Here is a 20861-nt window from a genome sequence, read left to right as displayed (position 1 = left end):
TCTTGATCTGGTCTGGGCGCGTTGTTGACCACAGTGTGATTTCCTTCCTCTCTCTCTTCCCCCCCAAAGATTTGGGTGGCTCTGCATCTGGCCTGGTCCAGTATCTTCCTGGGGTCTCTCGATCTAACCAGGATTTCTCTCAATCTCACTCGTAGGGCTTGTGGTAGGACATGGCTGGAATGGGTTGCTGGTACACTCTCTGTCTCAAATCTCTGTCCAATTGAAGAACTCGGGCACATCCATGGGAGGATTCCTTCCTTTCTCTCGTTCCTCTCTTGGTCGCCCGCGGCGTCCCTAGAGAGCCCAACCGTCATCCCTCATCCTTTTGACCTAACAGTTTCTACGAAGGTTAATTTTTGCTAGATGTTCGTGATCGATCAAATGAATGAGAGCAATTCTAATAGTGTAGCTAGCTGCTGGCTATAAGACAAGTGTCATGTCATCTATAGCCAGCTTAGAGCCAACACATATAATAGTGAGCTATAAAAATGTACTACAGTAATACTTTATCAATGTATGGTCCAATTTTCACTCTCACAAAGTGCCTAGAAGCACGTGCTAGAGCTGGCTTTTGCATAAGAGTCCACTCTCCTTCTCTCTCCTCTTCTCTCTCCTCCAACTAAGCAATAATATATTATTTTAATCCTTATAGCCAACTGAGTAGGACTTATTTTACTTGCTCTGATACAGCCTAAATGGGCCGGCCAGCTCGGTTTGTCTTGAGCGGCGCCAACCTTTGGGGCCGCACAAAGCGGCCAATAGAAGCCCCCTTCAACAATGCACGGACTAATATCCTGCCTCATGTAATTTTCCTGTCATGTTGCTTATGTTTACTTTAAAGTTCTTTTAGTGAAAACTCATGTAGGGTTCTCACCTACCAACTTTGCTATAACTGTTGGTAAATTATTTACATTGTTGTTTGCAAACGAATTTTCAACATTACCATGTATACACATATGTGCATGTAAAAATTTCAGTTTGTATCTGGTTAAGTTATGTGTGCAATTCCCCCACACAAAAAAAAGTTATGTGTGCAATCGTATAGGCCGGCCTCCTTAAGCACTTATTTTCGCTAAGTACAAGTCTTGAATTGAAGGGCACACACCCAGCGGATAGCAGTCGTTCCGGGTGATTTACACCGGGTGTTTCGATGGTGGAGATTGCTCGAATCTAGCACTCCGTATCTTCTAGTATTAGTTAGTGGTGATGAAAACTTGCTCTCTTTCCTTCACATATGGCACATAGTCTGCTAATGCTAGCATCGACCAATCTAATTCGCTGGACTCATGCCGTATGCACGTGGGCATTCCCCCTATTTTCAATGCACGCATTTATCTTTTTTCGCAGGATCAATTCTGGTCCACAAAGCTGAGCGGCACACCGTCGGTGCTCTTGTGCTGTCACGCTTTGGTAGAGGGTAATGCTATGAAACCCATTATTCAAGATTACTTTTTTAACCTCTTTACTTCTGAAGTGCAGGAAGTGGATCCCGAGCTCCTAGAGAAGATTCAACTCAAGGTTTCTGATAATATGAATGAATCTCTTGTTGCACCTTTTACTGCGGAGGATGTCAAAAAGGCAGCTTTTAGCATAGGTGATCTCAAAGCACCGGGGCCCGATGGTCTCCATGCCATATTCTATAAAAGGTTCTGGAATATTTGTGGCCCTGAGATTACTTCTGAAGTCTTGCAAGCTCTGAACACAGGGATAATTCCTAATGGCTGGAATGATACTAATGTGGTGCTTATCCCCAAAGTTGACAACCCGGAGTCTATAACTCAATTCCGACCAATTAGCCTGTGTAATGTAATCTATAAGATCATCTCCAAAATGCTCTCCTTTAGACTGAAGAGAATCTTACCTGAGATTATCTCCCCTATGCAGAGTGCCTTTGTCCCTGGGCGTCTTATAACTGATAATGTGTTGTTGGCATATGAGAGTATCCACTCTATAAAGAATAGGAGAAATGGCACAAATGGGGCCTGTGCAGTAAAACTGGATATGCATAAGGCTTATGACAGAGTTGAATGGATTTTCCTTGAAAATATGATGAGAAGATTGGGATTTGCGGAAAGGTGGATCTCACTGATGATGGCATGTGTTAGCTCAGTTCGATATAAAGTTAGATTCAATTCTGATGAAACAGATATGTTCTCTCCGACTAGAGGTCTTCGCCAGGGGGATCCCCTCTCCCCTTATTTGTTCCTCATCTGCGCGGAAGGTTTATCCAGTCTATTGTTGTATGAAGAAGAAGTTGGTGGCATTGCTGGGGTAAGGGTGTGCAGAAATGCACCATCAGTCTCACATTTACTATTTGCTGATGATTCCCTGATCCTCATGAAAGCGGATACGAATAATGCAACTTCCCTACGACATGTTCTGGATACTTACTGTGCTAATTCAGGGCAATTGGTGAGTCTAGCAAAGTCAAGTATCTTCTTCTCTCCAAATACGAATGTCCTGGTTAAAGCTGAGATATGTGCGGCCTTACACATTGATACAGAAGCTATCTCTGACAAATATCTGGGCCTGCCTGCTTTGGTGGGGGCTGACAGAAGTGACTGTTTTGAGCATTTTGTTGAGAGAATCATCCAGAGGATTAATGGGTGGAAGGAGAAACATCTGTCCATTGGGGGCAAGGAGATTTTGCTGAAAGCGGTGGCCCAGGCCATTCCAGTTTATGCAATGTTAGTGTTTCTTATTCCTGTGGGAATTTGCAAAAAAATGATGGATGCTATTTCTAGCTTTTGGTGGCGCGATGATGACAATAGTAACAAGATGCACTGGTTGGCATGGTGGAAACTATGCTATCCTAAGAGAGAGGGTGGATTAGGCTTCAGGGACTTTCACTCCTTTAACCTGGCCATGCTAGCAAAGCAGGTTTGGAGACTTGCTACTGAGCCTAATTCTTTATGTGCTACAGTTTTGAAGGCAAAATACTTCCCTCACTGTGATATTCTCAAGGCTGGGCCTAAAGCTGGGTCTTCTTTTACTTGGCAAAGTATTGTGGCGGGGATTGCTACGTTTAAAAGGGGTTATATATGGAGAATTGGTACAGGCGAAAATGTCCACATATATTCAGATCCGTGGATTCCATCCAGCGCTACCCGCAAAATCATTACCCCACGGGGGACGGGCATCTACACTAAAGTCGCAGATCTCATTGATCCGACGACGGGCTACTGGGACATTGAGCTGTTAAATTCTCTCTTCTTTGATATTGATGTGAAACGCATTCTGGAAATCCCCCTGAATCATCATGGGTTCGATGACTTCATTGCCTGGAACTACAATAGGAATGGACACTATTCCGTCAGATCTGGTTACTATCTTCAATGGCGGCATGCGTTTGGAGCGAGGGCTAATCAGTTGGCCCTCCCTGGACATTCTGCCCTAAACCCCGTTTGGAAAACGCTATGGTCTCTAAAACTCCCGGCCAAAATTAAGATCTTTGTATGGCGAGCCCTGCATGGCATTATTCCGCTTAAATCTATCCTGGTAAATCGCCATATTGGTACCTCTGGACAATGTCCCATTTGTATGCAAGGACCTGAAGACATGGCTCACCTCCTGTTTCAGTGTCATACAGCGCGAGGACTTTGGACTTCCTTGGGGATGACTGACTGTATCGACGAGGCTCTTCTGTCTGATCGATCTGGCTCGGCTATTCTGGAATATCTTGTTAGAGGTCTGAATGCCAATGTGCCAGGGTTCACAGAGGTGGGGTTTAAGGAACTTGTATGTGTTACCTGTTGGTATCTATGGTGGATCCGACGCCGACGAACGCATGGCGAGGAGGTTCCCCCAATTTTTCAGTGCAAGATGTCCATCCTGTCCATTGTATCTAATGCTGCAAAAGCCCTTTCTAAAGTACCAAGAGGGACTCATCGATGGAAGATTCCTGAGGTTGGGAAGATCAAAGTTAATGTTGATGCTTCCTTCTACCGTGATGATCGAGCTGGTGCAGTTGCTGCCGTTATACGGGATGTACAAGGTAAATTCTTGGCGGCATCGTGTACTTATGTCCCAAATCTATCATCGTCTGCTACGGCTGAAGCATTGGCTATGAGAGAAGGGCTTGCGTTGGTGAATCATTATGGAGGTAAACATGTAATCATGGAATCTGATTCGATGGAGACTATAAATGCATGTAACGGTGATGAAGCCTGGTGGGGTGAAGAATCTGCAATCTTTGCAGACTGTGTTGACCTGGCATCTCATATTGGTAGAGTTGAGTATGGTCATTGTCATAGAGAAGCAAATGAGGTGGCTCATGAACTAGCCAGAGCTTCTTATGCAGATAGGAATTCTTGTAATTGGCTAGTAGAGCCTCCTAGCTTTATTATTCCTATGCTCATAAACGATGTAACTATTATTTGATTGGCGGCAGCAGGTTCCAGACGCACTCTTTTCCTTCCAGGGTACCTAAGGGGGCTGGAAGGTTTTTAATGAGGCGGCCTGCTGTTTGCGTAATATAATGGTTTAAGTTTCAAAAAAAAGCCACCTTTTCATAATGGACACCAGAAAATTCTGATTTACGGATCAGCAATTTTACTTACGCTCATATTTTTTTCACTAGTTCCTGTCGAGAAGCAACACATCCACCTACGACGTCACCGAGGATGAAACCACTTGGGATGGAGCAACTCTTTAGCGATGAGCTAAAGTCATAATGCCTCCCCTTAGGACACCTAGGCCATGAAGAAGAGAGGAAGACAACACTAGACTTAGACAAGATGATCAACAAAACTGGCTCTCAAACTTTGAAATGTCGGGGCCGCCCTTCAACCAGAATTGTCAACGGCTAGATGACGGACAACAATCGGAAGGCCCCTGAGGATGACCTCCTAGAGTTATCTTACCAGTGCAATTCCATGAACCCCTGCAGAACAACCGATCCGTAGGAACCAACATCCCATCTGCTTCCCTTGCCTTTTCATCACCACAGTGAGTCTGTGACCAATGAGGAATGGAGAGGCGACCATGCCATCTCGGTCTAGTCATCCAACGAGATTATTGTTGTGCCTTTGCCAGATCCATCCTCCATGGTAGTCTTCCACCACAAAAGACAACCGGGGAGAGGAGCAGGCAACAACCCTAGGAGTGAGCACTAGAGCGGCAAAACACTATACCCAACTAGACCTACTACTAGTATGTACAACGGTACAGGCACACTCTGCCCCCCATTCTGGCAGGGGAGACCACTGTAGGGGAAGTGTCGAGGGTACTCCTCGGCAATACCCTCCGTTTGGGGCTTAGGGTAGATGAAATCCTATAGGCCGACACGAGACATCGGTTATCAAACAAGCGGGGAAAACGATTTACCCAAGTTCGGGGCCCTCGGTGAGGTAAAACCCTTACGCCCTGCCTGTCTGATCTTGATTATGAAAATATTGGGTTACAATAGGGTGTCGAAGGTTTCGGCTATGATCTCGTCGAGAGACTAAGTTCTGCAGGGACCTAGCTCTAGACTTATGGTGGCTATGGTTACTAAGATTGTGTGTGTCCTCGGCAGCCTCCCTCCTGGCCCTTATATTGGGAGCCATGTCTCGAGAGATCTGTCCGGGTACCACTAGGTTACAAAGAGTCCTAGGTCTAAACTTTCGTTGTATTCTTCGTCTCCTTGTCTTGTTCTTCAAGAATTCTTCTTTGGAACCGAAGTGTGGCCCACCTAGCCATCGAGTGCCTTCATGGGCCCCCGGTTGGGCCGCAAGAGGTAGTGCAACATCAGTTACCCGAAGGGTAATGCCCACGTCAGTAGCCCCCGAGTGACTGGCCAAAGATACTTCGGGCAGGGACTAATAGCATGCCTCCTGTCGAATGTTCGCCTCACCCGACAAATCTTGATCTCCTTGTAACAGTAGCATCTTCTTCTATCGGGTGCGCGTCCAGCGCTCCCGATGGGAGTAGCCCCCGAGTCTAGGTACGGATGCTTGCAACCGTGCGTAGACTCAAGTTGTACTACTCGAATGTTTTCTTCTGCCAATGCTTTCTGCAAATTTCCAAGGTCACCCGATACATTTATATCGGGGCTTTAATTTTTTCAAATAAGGTTCAGAACGTAAAGAATATCGAGTAACGTGTCCAGCTTTGCTGGTTAACCGCCGATGGCAAAACAACGCTACCCTACACAGAATCAAGTCCCCGGACATGATCCTGGAATACACAAGGACCTTTAAGGCCAAAAACTTTTATCGGGTGTGCATTCAGCACTCTCGATGGGCGTATCCCTCGAGTCTGGGCGCGGATGCTTGCAACCGAGTGCAGACTTAGTCCAAATAACTTGAAAATTTCAATCTTTCTTCAGATACTTCTGATGCAATCTTTCTTGTAAAAGTCTTCGAGCCCAAATTATACCGGGTGCGCGTCCAGCACTCCCGATGGGAGTAGCCCCCGAGTCTAGGCACGGATGCTTGCATACGTGTGTAGACTCAAGCCGATCCACCCAATGGTTTCAATTTTCTTCAGATACTTTATACGGAGTCGATACCTCCCATGACATCATTGATGACGTAGCCACTGCTGCGGTTTGATTGACATGACGTGACCTGACGGGCCCACCCTACTTTTGTGCGGTCAGTTTAGGAAATGACTAGTGCTTGTGCATTGACCGAGGCGCCCCCTCGATTTCCGTGCGTAGTGGGAGTAATGGGCCGCCGGTTCCGTTTTTCTTACAGGGACACGTGTACGACTGGATCCTCGTCCACCTCGCCATGATTTCTTGGAGTTATGGCCACGATTTCCCAACAGTCCTCCCTATAAATAAAGGACATTTCACCATTTTCACTTTTTACGCCTCCATACTGCTAATCTTCCTCCTCAATCTTTCTCTCACCACTGTTCCTGCTCCCAAGAACTCAAGAGCCATGGGTAAGAAGAAGGGAACCACCGAACTAGGCGCTTCCTCAGGCGCTGGCAAGGTCAGCCGCGATTGGTGCACTTCCACCATCTCCACTGTGATGTGAACAAGTTGCGCACGCTTGGCTTCATCTCATCAGCCGATGATGACATCCGCCTCCCAGGTTCATCTTCTCGCCCAAAGCCTCCCAAAGGCTTCATTGTCATGTTCGTCGCCTTCTTACTTCATGGGCTTTCTCTTCCTTCCCATGAATTCCTTCGCTCCCTTCTCTTCTTCTACGGGATCCAGCTCCGGTAGCTGACCCCAAATTCCATTCTTCATCTCTCCATCTTCATCACTTTGTGCGAGGCCTTCCTTGGCATCGACCCCCATTGGGGCTTGTGGAGGAAAATCTTCTATGTCAAACGCCACAACGACAATGACGCCCCCCCCCCCCCCCCGTTGTTGGCGCCGTCGGCTTTGTCGGTAGAAAAGAGGTTAATTACCTCGACTACCCGATGAAGGAGTCAGTCCAGGGCTGGCGACAGAAATGGTTCTATCTGCGAGATGTTCCAGTATCTGGATGGTGCTCCAATCTGCCTTTATTCGAAGATGTCTTAGTGGCCACGCCGAAGAAGTCCTGGCGAAACATCCTGACTGCCGAAGAAAGCGCCATAGCCGATCAACTGTACGAACATGTCTTAGACCTGAAGAATGCAGGGGGTCTGACAATGTGCGGTACTGAGGTAGTCTCGGTGTTTCTAAAACGTCGGGTGCAACCACGGATGTCTCGACCTCATAAGTTATGGATGTATGTTGGCAAAGACGATAAGTCGAGAGTCAGCTCAGTCGACCTGTCGGATGAAGAACTCCGCGACGAGGTGCGGCGCCTTACTCGTTTCAGCCAGAAGGACAATATTGTCCTGACTTTGGCCCACCCTCCTTTTGATCTCAAACATCATCCAGCCAAGGTAATCTTCTTCGCATTTGCTCCAAATGTTGTTTCTATTTCATCATCCGAACTTTTAATAACTTCTTTATCTATCGATAGGCTACCACCGTTGCTCAGTGTTACCCTCCTACACCCGAAAGTGGGGTAGAGCCAGAAGATGATGATGATGATTCGGAGGAAACCGAAGATGCGCAACACGCTCTTGAGGATAGCGACGTCCAAGGAGACGAAGCCCCCAAAGAAGATGCTCGCACTAGGGCTATGCGGCGCAGGAGGATCAACGAAGGCTTGATGACGACGGCTGAATCGAGTCCTAGCCCTGTGAAACTGCGTCGCCTCCTCCAGCTGCAAAGAGCTCGACAGGCTTCTTTGCTGTCGAAGATGACTTAGACCTGTGAGTCTCCACTTTTTCCTTTGTAACCAGCTCCCTTCATTTCATGTACCGTATGTTCCTGTTTTCAAGCAGTTCTGACGATGATGATGAAGTCCCTCTTGCAAAGAGGGCTAAGTTATTTTCGGGAAGAACCGAGTCAGCCAAGGAGTCGAATCCTTCACCTACTGATCCAACACCACCTTCAAGGATGACTGTGGCGAAGGTTCCTATGTCGAAGGTTAACCCTTCTGCCGGCGCCCCCGTTCCTCCAACTGCTCGTGATCATGTAAGTAAACCACCCAGCTCGATATTCTTTTATGATTGATTTCCGGATTTGGCTAAGATTCTTCGTCTTCTCTCTTGCAGCCGATATTCGCCACAGTTGACGCTGTGGCAGATTTCACTGATCAATTTACCCGTCTAGAATCGGAAAATGCTCAACTTCAAAAGGCCATCAAGGTTTTGGCTGATCAAGTGCTGGAAGCTAACAAGCTTACAACCGATGCTCAGAATGAGAACATCCTGTTGAAAGATGAGCTAAAGAAGCTAAAGAAGAAAATGAAAGACGAGCAAGAGGCCAGACGCGAAGCTGCCATCGCAGCGGATGAAAAAGAAGGCGCTCTCCGCGAATCCATCACGAACTCGCTGAGTAAGTTCCTTTTTGCTTAATGCATGGTGTTTTTATAATACTATCTTCTAGATTGCTTATTCATGCTTTTCCAGATGCCGCCGATATGCCTATCAATCGAGCCCGCAAGCTTCGGGAGGATTCAATGTCTGACGCCCTTTCTCTTGTCACTGACTCCAATATCCAAGTCCTTGGTCTTTTGCAAAACACCAAGGGGCATTGTCGAAGTTATTCTCGATGATATTCCCGAAGGTGAGCCAAAACAAGACCCTTGGCGAGATGGCAGACACTTTCTTCGTCGACTCTTCTGAAGCTATAGAGGTACTTAAGTGACGCTCCCGTCTGTTTGGGGAGGTTCTTACTTTCCAACTACTGATGGGGCACGGGCTAGGTTCCGATTTGGTAAAGTTGTCCAAGGCACTGCCCCTAGATGACAACAATTTCCTAGTCAACCTTGAACCTTTCAAACAATCGGCAGTGACATGCGCTAACCAGCTCCTCAAGTTAGTTGATGAAGAGAAGACCAAAATTGCGCCTAAGGCTGCACCTGATTCATCATCGGCTCAACCTTGATGGAATTCTTGCTCCGTTGTTGTAATTAATCTTGATACAATTTATTCTAGTCATGTTTTATACTGGCTCTGTTGTCAGTATCAACAATCTTTTGGATGTAATATATGCGCTCCCGATGGGAGTTTTTATCCATGCTTTTCTAAGCCGAGAATTGTGCTGCAGATTCCTTCAACTTCTTTCCGTGCCGATCCTTTTTTAAATTCTTCGGCTAGTGATGAATCTGAACTTGTTCATCGTTTGCGCGATCAAATATCTCGACTGAACAAAGACATAACCAACCTTCACGCTATGGCAGCATTGGTGAAAAGAAAAAAAGCGAGATTGCTACCGCAATCGAACAACATGCTCTTGATCGCCTCCGCGTTGCCACTGAAAGCTTAAGCTGTAAGTATCTGACCACCTTTCGATTTCTATCGATGTATTTTTTTGGACAACCTTCTGCTGACTGGCTTTTGTACTTCAACAGTCGTGGCTTTCGATGAATCAGAAGAGAATAGGCGAATCCATGAAAAGATCGAAGCAATGACCAATGTTGCTCACCCGAAGCATGAATTGTGGTCCAATCGACCGAAAGCCGTAGCCGTGGCTAAATTCGAACATCGAGCAGAAAAGGTGCATTATTACTTTGACAAGTACAATTCTCATCTCTCGATGGTATGGAAAACCATGTTTCATTGGATCAAGCACCCGAAACTTTATCTGCTTTGTTCAACCAATTCAAGACTCCATAAAGAATTCGATTGCTGGTGCGGAAGGAACTTCTGGCCGGAGACGAACTTGCTCTTGTTTCAGTTTTAACGTGCCACCCGACCTTAGATTTGGAGGTTTGATACGTCTCCGACGTATCGATAATTTCTTATGTTCCATGCCACATTATTGATGATATCTACATGTTTTATGCATACTTTATGTCATATTTATGCATTTTTCGGCACTAACCTATTAACTAGATGCCGAAGAGCCAGTTGTTGTTTTCTGCTATTTTTGGTTTCAGAAATCCTAGTAAGGAAATATTCTCGGAATTGGACGAAATCAACGCCCAGGGGCCTATTTTCACACGAAGCTTCCAGAAGTCCGAGGGAGAGACAAAGTGGGGCCACGGGGCGCCGCCACACTAGGGCGGCGCGGCCCCGGGGGGGCGCGCGGCCCTAGCGTGTGGGGCCCCCGTGACGCCTCTTGACCTGCCCTTCTGCCTACTTAAAGCCTTCGTCGCTAAACTTCCAGTACCGAGAGCCACGATACGGAAAACCTTCCAGAGACGCCGCCGCCGCCAATCCCATCTCGGGGGATTCAGGAGATCGCCTCCGGCACCCTGCCGGAGAGGGGAATCATCTCCCGGAGGACTCTTCACCGCCATGGTCGCCTCCGGAGTGATGAGTGAGTAGTTCACCCCTGGACTATGGGTCCATAGCAGTAGCTAGATGGTCGTCTTCTCCTAATTGTGCTTCATTGTTGGATCTTGTGAGCTGCCTAACATGATCAAGATCATCTATCTGTAATGCTACATGTTGTGTTTGTTGGGATCCGATGGATAGAGAATACTATGCTATGTTGATTATCCATCTATTATCTATGTGTTGTTTATGATCTTGCATGCTCTCCGTTATTAGTAGAGGCTCTGGCCAAGTTTTTGCTAGTAACTCCAAGAGGGAGTATTTATGCTCGATAGTGGGTTCATGCCTCCATTAAATCTGGGACAGTGATAGAAAGTTCTAAGGTTGTGGATGTGTTGTTGCCACTAGGGATAAAACATCGATGCTATGTCTAAGGATGTAGTTGTTGATTACATTACGCACCATACTTAATGCAATTGTCTGCTGTTTGCAACTTAATACTGGAAGGGGTTCGGATGATAACCTGAAGGTGGACTTTTTAGGCATAGATGCATGCTGGATAGCGGTCTATGTACTTTGTCGTAATGCCCAATTAAATCTCACAGTACTCATCATAACATGTATGTGCATGGTCATGCCCTCTTTATTTGTCAATTGCCCAACTGTAATTTGTTCACCCAACATGCTTATTCTTATCGGAGAGACGCCTCTAGTGAACTGTGGACCCCGGTCCATTCTTTTAATCGAATACAATCTACTGCAATACTTGTTCTACTGTTTTCTGCAAACAATCATCATCCACACTATACATCTAATCCTTTGTTACAACAAGCCGGTGAGATTGACAACCTCACTGTTACGTTGGGACAAAGTACTTTGGTTGTGTTGTGCAGGTTCCACGTTGGCGCCGGAATCCCTGGTGTTGCGCCGCACTACACTTCACCGCCATCAACCTTCAACGTGCTTCTTGGCTCCTACTGGTTCGATAAACCTTGGTTTCTTACTGAGGGAAAACTTGCCTCTGTACGCATCACACCTTCCTCTTGGGGTTCCCAACGGTCGCGTGTTGTACGCGTATCAAGACTGTTTTCTGGCGCCGTTGCCGGGGAGATCAAGACACGCTGCAAGGGGAGTCTCCACCTCCAATCTCTTTACTTTGTTTTTGTCTTGCTTTACTTTTATTTAGTACTTTGTTTGCTGCATTAAATCAAAATACAAAAAAATTAGTTGCTAGTTTTACTTTATAAGCTATCTTGTTTGCTATATCAAAAACACAAAAAAAATTAGTTACTTGCATTTACTTTATCTAGTTTGCTTTATTTACTATTGCTAAAATGGGGTACTCCTGAAAATACTAAGTTGTGTGACTTCATAACCACAAATAATAATGATTTCTTATGCACACCTATTGCTCCACCTGCTACTACAGCGGAATTCTTTGAAATAAAACCTGCTTTACTAAATCTTGTTATGAGCGAGCAATTTTCTGGTGTTAGTTCTGATGATGCTGCTGCCCATCTCAATAATTTTATTGAATTATGTGAAATGCAAAAGTATAAGAATGTAGATGGTGACATTATAAAATTAAAATTGTTTCCTTTCTCATTAAGAGGAAGAGCTAAAGATTGGTTGCTATCTCTGCCTAAGAATAGTATTGATTCATGGACTAAATGCAAGGATGTTTTTTATTGGTAGATATTATCCCCCTGCTAAAATTATATCTTTGAGAAGTAGCATAATGAATTTTAAACAATTTGATAATGAGCATGTTGCCCAAGCTTGGGAAAGAATGAAATCTTTGGTTAAAAATTGCCCAACCCATGGACTGACTACTTGGATGATCATCCAAACCTTTTATGCAGGACTGAATTTTTCTTCGCGAAACCTATTGGATTCAGCTGCTGGAGGTACCTTTATGTCTATCACTCTAGGCGATGCAAAAAAGCTTCTTGATAATATGATGATTAATTACTCTGAATGGCACACGGAAAGAGCTCCACAAGGTAAGAAGGTAAATTCTGTCGAAGAAACCTCTTCCTTGAGTGATAAGATTGATGCCATTATGTCTATGCTTGTGAATGGTAGGACAAATGTTGATCCTAATAATGTTCCGTTAGCTTCATTGGTTGCTCAAGAAGAACATGTTGATGTGAACTTCATTAAAAATAATAATTTCAACAACAATGCTTACCGGAACAATTCTAGTAACAACTATAGGCCATATCCTTATAATAATGGCAACGGCTATGGTAATTCTTATGGGAATTCTTACAACAATAATAGGAACACACCCCCTGGACTTGAAGCTATGCTTAAAGAATTTATTAGTACACAAACTGCTTTTAACAAATCTGTTGAAGAAAAGCTTGGGAAAATTGATATACTTGCTTCTAAAGTCGATAGTCTTGCTGCTGATGTTGATCTCTTGAAATCGAAAGTTATGCCTAATGAAAATAATAATAATAAGATTGTTACTACAGCAAATTCCATCCAAGTTAGAATTAATGATAATATAAGATTGATGGCCGAATTGCGTGCTAGGTGGGAAAAAGAAGAAAATGCTAAAGAAGATAATATAGCTAAAGTTTGGACTATTACCACCACTAGTAATGCTAATGCTCCACATGTTGCTGCACCTCCTACTATTAATGGCAAAATAATTGGTGTTAGCAATGTTTCCACTTCTAATGCAAAGCGTGAAAAACTGCCTGAAACTGCTAAAACTGCTGAAACTGCATGTGATAAAACTGCTGAAATTTTTTCCAACCTTGGGGACAATGATCCCATTGCTTTAGATTATAATGGTTTGGATTTTGATGATTGCCACATCTCTGAAGTTATAAAGTTCTTACAAAAACTTGCTAAGAGTCCTAATGCTAGTGCTATAAATTTAGCCTTCACAAAACATATTACAAATGCTCTCATAAAAGCTAGAGAAGAGAAACTAGAAGGCGAAGCTTCTATTCCTAGGAAGTTAGAGGATGGTTGGGAGCCCATCATTAAGATGAAGGTCAATGACTTTGATTGTAATGCTTTATGTGATCTTGGTGCAAGTATTTCCGTTATGCCTAGAAAGATCTATAATATGCTTGACTTGCCACCATTGCAAAATTGTTATTTGGATGTTAATCTTGCTGATAATTCTACAAAGAAACCTTTGAGGAGAGTTGATAATGTTCGCATTACCGTTAACAATAACCTTGTCCCCGTTGATTTTGTTGTCTTGGATATTGAATGCAATGCATCTTGTCCCATTATATTGGGAAGACCTTTTCTTCGAACTGTTGGTGCTATCATTGATATGAAGGAAGGTAATATTAAATATCAATTTCCTCTCAAGAAAGGTATGGAACACTTCCCTAGAAAGAGAATGAAGTTACCTTTTGATTCTATCATGAGAACAAATTATGATGTTGATGCTTCGTCTCTTGATAATACTTGATACACACTTTCTGCGCCTAGCTGAAAGGCGTTAAAGAAAAGCGCTTATGGGAGACAACCCATGATTTTACTACTGCACTTTTGTTTTATATTTGAGTCTTGGAAGTTTTTACTACTGTAGCAACCTCTCCTTATCTTAGTTTTGTTGCATTGTTGTGCCAAGTAAAGTCTTTGATAGTAAGGTTCATACTAGATTTGGATTACTGCGCAGAAACAGATATCTTGCTGTCACGAATCTGGGACTAATTCTCTATAGGTAACTCAGAAAATTATGCCAATTTACGTGAGTGATCCACAGATATGTACGCAACTTTCATTCAATTTGAGCATTTTCATTTGAGCAAGTCTGGTGCCTCAATTAAATTCCTCTTTACGGACTGTTCTGTTTTGATAGATTCTGCCTTTTATTTCGCATTGCCTGTTTTCCTATGCTTGATGGATTTTTCTATTCCATTAACTTTCAGTAGCTTTGTGCAATGTCCAGAAGTGTTAAGAATGATTATGTCACCTCTGAACATGTGAATTTTGATTGTGCACTAACCCTCTAATGAGTTGTTTTAAGTTTGGTGTGGAGGAAGTTTTCAAGGATCAAGAGAGGAGGATGATACAATATGATCAAGGAGAGTGAAAGCTCTAAGCTTGGGGATGCCCCGGTGGTTCACCCCTGCATATTTCAAGAAGACTCAAGCGTCTAAGCTTGGGGATGCCCAAGGCATCCCCTTCTTCATCGACAACATTATCAGGTTCCTCTAGTGAAACTATATTTTTATTCCATCACATCTTATGTACTTTGCTTGGAGCGTCTGTTTGTTTTTGTTTTTGTTTTGTTTGAATAAAATGGATCCTAGCATTCATTCTGTGGGAGAGAGACACGCTCCGCTGTTGCATATGGACAAATATGTCCTTAGGCTTTACTCATAGTATTCATGGCGAAGGTTGAATCTTCTTCGTTAAATTGTTATATGGTTGGAAACGGGAAATGCTACATGTAGTAATTGGTAAAATGTCTTGGATAATTTGATACTTGGCAATTGTTGTGCTCATGTTTAAGCTCTTGCATCATATACTTTGCACCTATTAATGAAGAAATACATAGAGCTTGCTAAAATTTGGTTTGCATAATTGGTCTCTCTAAGGAGTGCGGATTTTGTACACCCACGCATGGGTGTGGGTGTACTCTTTGCCATTCGTTCGGACATCGAGATTCGCGCAAGGAACAGCAGGGTTGAACATTTTCTACCCCTTCGTTATTTTTCCCGTCACATCACCAGCTCCTTTTCCTCTGGCTTTTTCTCTGTGCGACCCGCTGCCTGAGCCTAGGCTCTGTTCATGTCAGGGGAAGTAGCCCCTATGTGAAGACGTTGCCGCTGACTCTGTCCCAAAATCGGTAGGGGACCGGTCCTCCATTCCCGCACCCTTCTTCACGGATCCATCGTGTTCTTGCCGCCGGCCAAGATGCCTGATTTCCTCCCTGCCGGCCATCTTCCCCGAGCGCGGCGGCTGCTCGGTCGTCAACCGCGTCGTCGGGAGGCTGTCAGCTCCACCGCGTCGTCGGGAGGCCTAGAATAGAGACATCTCCACCGCGTTGCCGCTCTCGCGCAGGATTCCTCGTGCTCTCCCCGCCGGGCATCTTCTGCGGGCACGGCAGCTGCTGCGTCGCACACTGCGCCGCCGGGTGGCTAGCTCCACCATGCCCTGCGTGGCCTAGCGCCATCTCCACCGCGCCGCTGCTCTCGTGCAGGTACAGTAAGCCGTCGCTTCTGTACCCGAGTACATCGGCTCGCTGATACCTCCTCCCGACGCTTCTGTACTTACGGCTCGTGCGCGCGGTGGCGCCATGGAGGAGTAGGTGCGGCGGCACTCGGCAAGGGAGCAGCGGACGATGCGACGGCCTTCGGCTAAGTTTTCCGGCGCATCGTTTCAGAGGCGTGGGCAGCAACGACAAGGGACTATCTTAGGCGCGGTCTGGGTCAGAGGGTCGTGGCCGCTGCGCGTCGACCGGAGCGGCCGGTGAAGCGACGGCGCACCCGGACCGGACATCGTGCTCTAGCGCGAAGTGGCCTAGCGGCGCATGGAAGGGAGGCAATGAGGCCTTTTCTGTTTGACATGTTCTTATCAGAACATGTTCAACATGGTGGGTTTTGATATTTCTTTTCAGAATTTGTTGTTTCTCTTGATTGGAGATATTTTGTCTAGTTTTTCGTGTGTGATTCTACTTGTATAGGGGAGAACCATTCTTTGTGAGACCACTCTTTCAGATGAGAGATATTGTTCTTGAATCCAAGACTTCTCCGGCCAAGGAGAAATCTTGTTTCTTTCTCACAATTCATAGATTTTTGCATTCAATTCCTATACCAATTTCCTCAGCTAAGATAGGTTGTTGCTCATCTCTGCTCTTGCCACTTCTCTCTGATGGGTAATGCTAGCGCACATCTCCGCGGTGAGCGAATGTGGAGCAAGCGGCGGCGCGGCGAAGCTGAGATGAGGGCGTCCTTGTCGGTCCCTGAAAGGACGCAGTTGAGGGCGCGGGGACTTTTTTTCTCCTTCATCTTTCCATTTGGGTACAGTTTTTCCAGAAACAAAATAAGTTCAATTTCATTAAAGGCGGTGTGCCGGAGCATGGAGTGGATAACATACATCGCCGGCCGCGAGTAATTTTTTGCATCCATGGTGGTGCCGCTTGAGGACGGTGACTCTTTCTTCTGACGTTTTGGGAGCCAAACTCTGTACCGAGGCAAGAGTGTACTTGGGTGTTCTTTTGATTCAGTCCTTGTTATCAGCTAGCTCTCTCAGTAAAGCTTGGTGACATCGTTTGGGAACTGCCGTTTGAAAGAAACCTTTGATTCAGCAAGCCATCAGATACATTTTGTGCTGTGACGTTCTCAAATGAAATCATGGTAGGTGTCCAGCACCACCGCGCATGGAAGAGCGCCACTGCCACATGATCTGCAACGACCTCCACGATCTCCAGCCAGGTCCTGGCCGCTCATCCCTTGCAAGCCATTGGTGGCATGACCAGCACCAGTATGTCTGCGCGGAAATGCAGCAGAGGCTCGGGCGCACGCTGTCTGTCTTGCCGTGTCCCGCCGCCGCGTCGGCCTCCCAGGGCCAAAGGCCCTCACCCAGTTGGATTTTGCAAGCGCATAGTAGCTACGGAATCGAGATAGGCTCGGATACGTCTTCCTCCTAGCTGCGCGCTGTGGTGGTGACTCCATGCATGGCCAGCTCCGCCTCCTGAGCAGCGGCCGGAGCCGCTGCCGGAGCAGCCGCCGTGCGTCGCCAGCAAGTCGCCGGATGCGCCGCCGGAGCGGTAGCCAGATGCGTCGCAGCTGTGGAGAGAAGACCGCGACATCGTACTGCTAGGGGAGGAAGGAATGGAGGAGGGGATGGTGGAGAATAACCACAGCCGCCGACACGGCGCGTGACGGGAGACGGGGAGAGAGAGGAAGAAGCAGTGTCGGGAGAGAGAAGAACCAGAGGTGAGGGACCGGGTGTGCTAAGGGTGTCCCGCGAATCCTGCGCGTGATGACTATTCTGCTGGGACCCACATGCTGTGTAAAACTAGAGAAATGGCTCAAAATGATTTCTCTCACCTACAAACTGTTCCGAATCTTAAAGAATCGGATGGCTGGGACAACACCCACACCCATGCTTGGGTGTACAAATGTATTTCCGCTCTCTAAGGTCTAGATAATTTCTAGTAAGAGTTTGAACAACAAGGAAGACGGTGTAGAGTCTTATAATGTTTACAATATGTCTTTTATGTGAGTTTTGCTGTACCGCTTCATACTTGTGTTTGTTTCAAATAGCCTTGCTAGCCTAAGCCTTGTATCGAGAGGGAATACTTCTCATGCATCCAAAATCCTTGAGCCAACCACTATGCCATTTGTGTCCACCATACCTACCTACTACATGGTATTTCTCCGCCATTCCAAAGTAAATTGCTTGAGTGCTACCTTTAAACAATTCAAAATTTATTACCTCTGATTTGTGTCAATGTTTTATAGCTCATGAGGAAGTATGTGGTGTTTATCTTTCAATCTTGTTGGGCAACTTTCACCAATGGACTAGTGGCTTCATCCGCTTATCCAATAATTTTGCAAAAGAGCTGGCAATGGGATTCCCAGTCCCAAATTAATTAACAAAAATAGACACTCCTCCATGGTATGTGATTGTTGGACGGCACCCGAAGGATTCGGTTAGCCATGGCTTTAGAAAGCAAAGGTGGGGACGAGTGTCATCATAATAAAACTAAAATAAAAAGGCACTCCTTCATGGTATGAGATTGTTGGCAGGCACCCGAGGATTCGGTTACCCATGGTTTGTGAAAGAAAGGTTGGAAGGAGTGCCACCCAAAAATAAAATAAAATTGGAGCCGCTCTTTGAAAGTTTGTCTGGCAAGGGGGTTAGAGTGCCCACTACCATTCGTTGACAACAACAAACACCTCTCAAAATTTTACTTTTATACTCTCTATATGTTTTCAAAATCAAAGCTCTAGCACAAATATAGCAATCAATGCTTCCCTCTGCGAAGGGCCATTCTTTTACTTTTATGTTGAGTCAGTTCACCTATTTCTCTCCATCTCAAGAAGCAAACACTTGTGTGAACTGTGCATTGATTCCTACATACTTGCATATTGCACTTGTTATATTACTTTACATTGACAATATCCATGAGATATACATGTTACAAGTTGAAAGCAACCGCTGAAACTTAATCTTCCTTTGTGTTGCTTCAATAACTTTACTTTGAATTATTGCTTTATGAGTTAACTCTTATGTAAGACTTATTGATGCTTGTCTTGAAAGTACTATTCATGAAAAGTCTTTACTATATGATTCATTTGTTTACTCATGTCATTTACCATTGTTTTGATCGCTGCATTCACTACATGTGCTTACAATAGTATGATCAAGGTTATGATGGCATGTCACTCCAGAAATTATCTTTGTTATCGTTTACCTGCTCGGGACGAGCAGGAACTAAGCTTGGGGATGCTGATACGTCTCCGACGTATCGATAATTTCTTATGTTCCATGCCACATTATTGATGATATCTACATGTTTTATGCATACTTTATGTCATATTTATGCATTTTCGGTCACTAACCTATTAACGAGATGCCGAAGAGCCGATTCTTTGTTTTCTGCTGTTTTTGGTTTCAGAAATCCTAGTAAGGAAATATTCTCGGAATTGGACGAAATCAACGCCCAGGGGCCTATTTTCACACGAAGCTTCCAGAAGTCCGAGGGAGAGACAAAGTGGGGCCACGGGGCGCCGCCACACTAGGGCGGCGCGGCCCAGGGGGGCCGCGCGGCCCTAGCGTGTGGGGCCCCCGTGACGCCTCTTGACCTGCCCTTCCGCCTACTTAAAGCCTTCGTCGCGAAACCTCCAGTACCGAGAGCCACGATATGGAAAACCTTCCAGAGATGCCGCCGCCGCCAATCCCATCTCGGGGGATTCAGGAGATCGCCTCCGGCACCCTGCCGGAGAGGGGAATCATCTCCCGGAGGACTCTTCACCGCCATGGTCGCCTCCGGAGTGATGAGTGAGTAGTTCACCCCTGGACTATGGGTCCATAGCAGTAGCTAGATGGTCGTCTTCTCCTAATTGTGCTTCATTGTTGGATCTTGTGAGCTGCCTAACATGATCAAGATCATCTATCTGTAATGCTACATGTTGTGTTTGTTGGGATCCGATGGATAGAGAATACTATGCTATGTTGATTATCAATCTATTATCTATGTGTTGTTTATGATCTTGCATGCTCTCTGTTATTAGTAGAGGCTCTGGCCAAGTTTTTGCTAGTAACTCCAAGAGGGAGTATTTATGCTCGATAGTGGGTTCATGCCTCCATTAAATGCAGGACGATGACGAGAAAGTTCTAAGGTTGTGGATGTGCTGTTGCCACTAGGGATAAAACATCGATGCTATGTCTAAGGATGTAGTTGTTGATTACATTACACACCATACTTAATGCAATTGTCTGTTGTTTGCAACTTAATACTGGAAGGGGTTCGGATGATAACCTGAAGGTGGACTTTTTAGGCATAGATGCATGCTGGATAGCGGTCTATGTACTTTGTCGTAATGCCCAATTAAATCTCACAATACTCATCATAACATGTATGTGCATGGTCATGCCCTCTTTATTTGTCAATTGCCCAACTGTAATTTGTTCACCCAACATGCTTATTCTTATCGGAGAGACGCCTCTAGTGAACTGTGGACCCCGGTCCATTCTTTTAATCGAATACAATCTACTGTAATACTTGTTCTACTGTTTTCTGCAAACAATCATCATCCATACTATACATCTAATCCTTTGTTACAGCAAGCCGGTGAGATTGACAACCTCACTGTTACGTTGGGACAAAGTACTTTGGTTGTGTTGTGCAGGTTCCACGTTGGCGCCGGAATCCCTGGTGTTGCACCGCACTACACTTCGCCGCCATCAACCTTCAACGTGCTTCTTGGCTCCTACTGGTTCGATAAACCTTGGTTTCTTTCTGAGGGAAAACTTGCCGCTGTACGCATCACACCTTCCTCTTGGGGTTCCCAACGGTCGCGTGTTGTACGCGTATCAAGGTTATAGCAAATGCCAATAGAAGATTAGACCAGTATTATGCTATAGCTAGACATCCTGCATATGTTATTATCTCCCGGATGGAAACAGGAATCGAGAGGGATTTGAAGGCCCGAGAAGATCGAGAAAACCTG

The 20861-nt window shown here is 45.4% G+C and overlaps 1 protein-coding gene across 1 annotated transcript; it reads left to right on the top strand.

Annotated features, from left to right (window-relative positions):
* The first annotated feature begins 695 nt into the window (after window positions 1-695).
* LOC139833674 (uncharacterized) lies at window positions 696-7156 on the top strand. The gene is made up of 7 exons (XM_071824012.1): window positions 696-803; window positions 1480-3498; window positions 3580-3751; window positions 3872-3994; window positions 6308-6360; window positions 6678-6920; window positions 6971-7156. The coding sequence occupies exons 1-7, from the start codon at window positions 696-698 to the stop codon at window positions 7154-7156; spliced, it is 2904 nt and encodes a 967-aa protein (XP_071680113.1).
* Window positions 7157-20861: the final 13705 nt, after the last annotated feature.

This window comes from Lolium perenne, chromosome 7, assembly GCF_019359855.2.
Source record: "Lolium perenne isolate Kyuss_39 chromosome 7, Kyuss_2.0, whole genome shotgun sequence".
NCBI lineage: Eukaryota > Viridiplantae > Streptophyta > Magnoliopsida > Poales > Poaceae > Lolium > Lolium perenne.
Note: the sequence above shows the minus strand (reverse complement) of the source record. Positions and strands in the feature narration are given on the sequence as shown.

Bases quoted from the DNA above. Each gene is read 5' to 3' on its own strand.
- LOC139833674 (XM_071824012.1), top strand. From the start codon at position 696: ATGGGCCGGCCAGCTCGGTTTGTCTTGAGCGGCGCCAACCTTTGGGGC. The intron at 3,995-6,307 runs GTAAATTCTTGG...ATCTTTCTTCAG, and splicing joins CGTTATACGGGATGTACAAG to ATACTTCTGATGCAATCTTT. The intron at 6,361-6,677 runs GTGCGCGTCCAG...TTTTTCTTACAG, and splicing joins TCGAGCCCAAATTATACCGG to GGACACGTGTACGACTGGAT.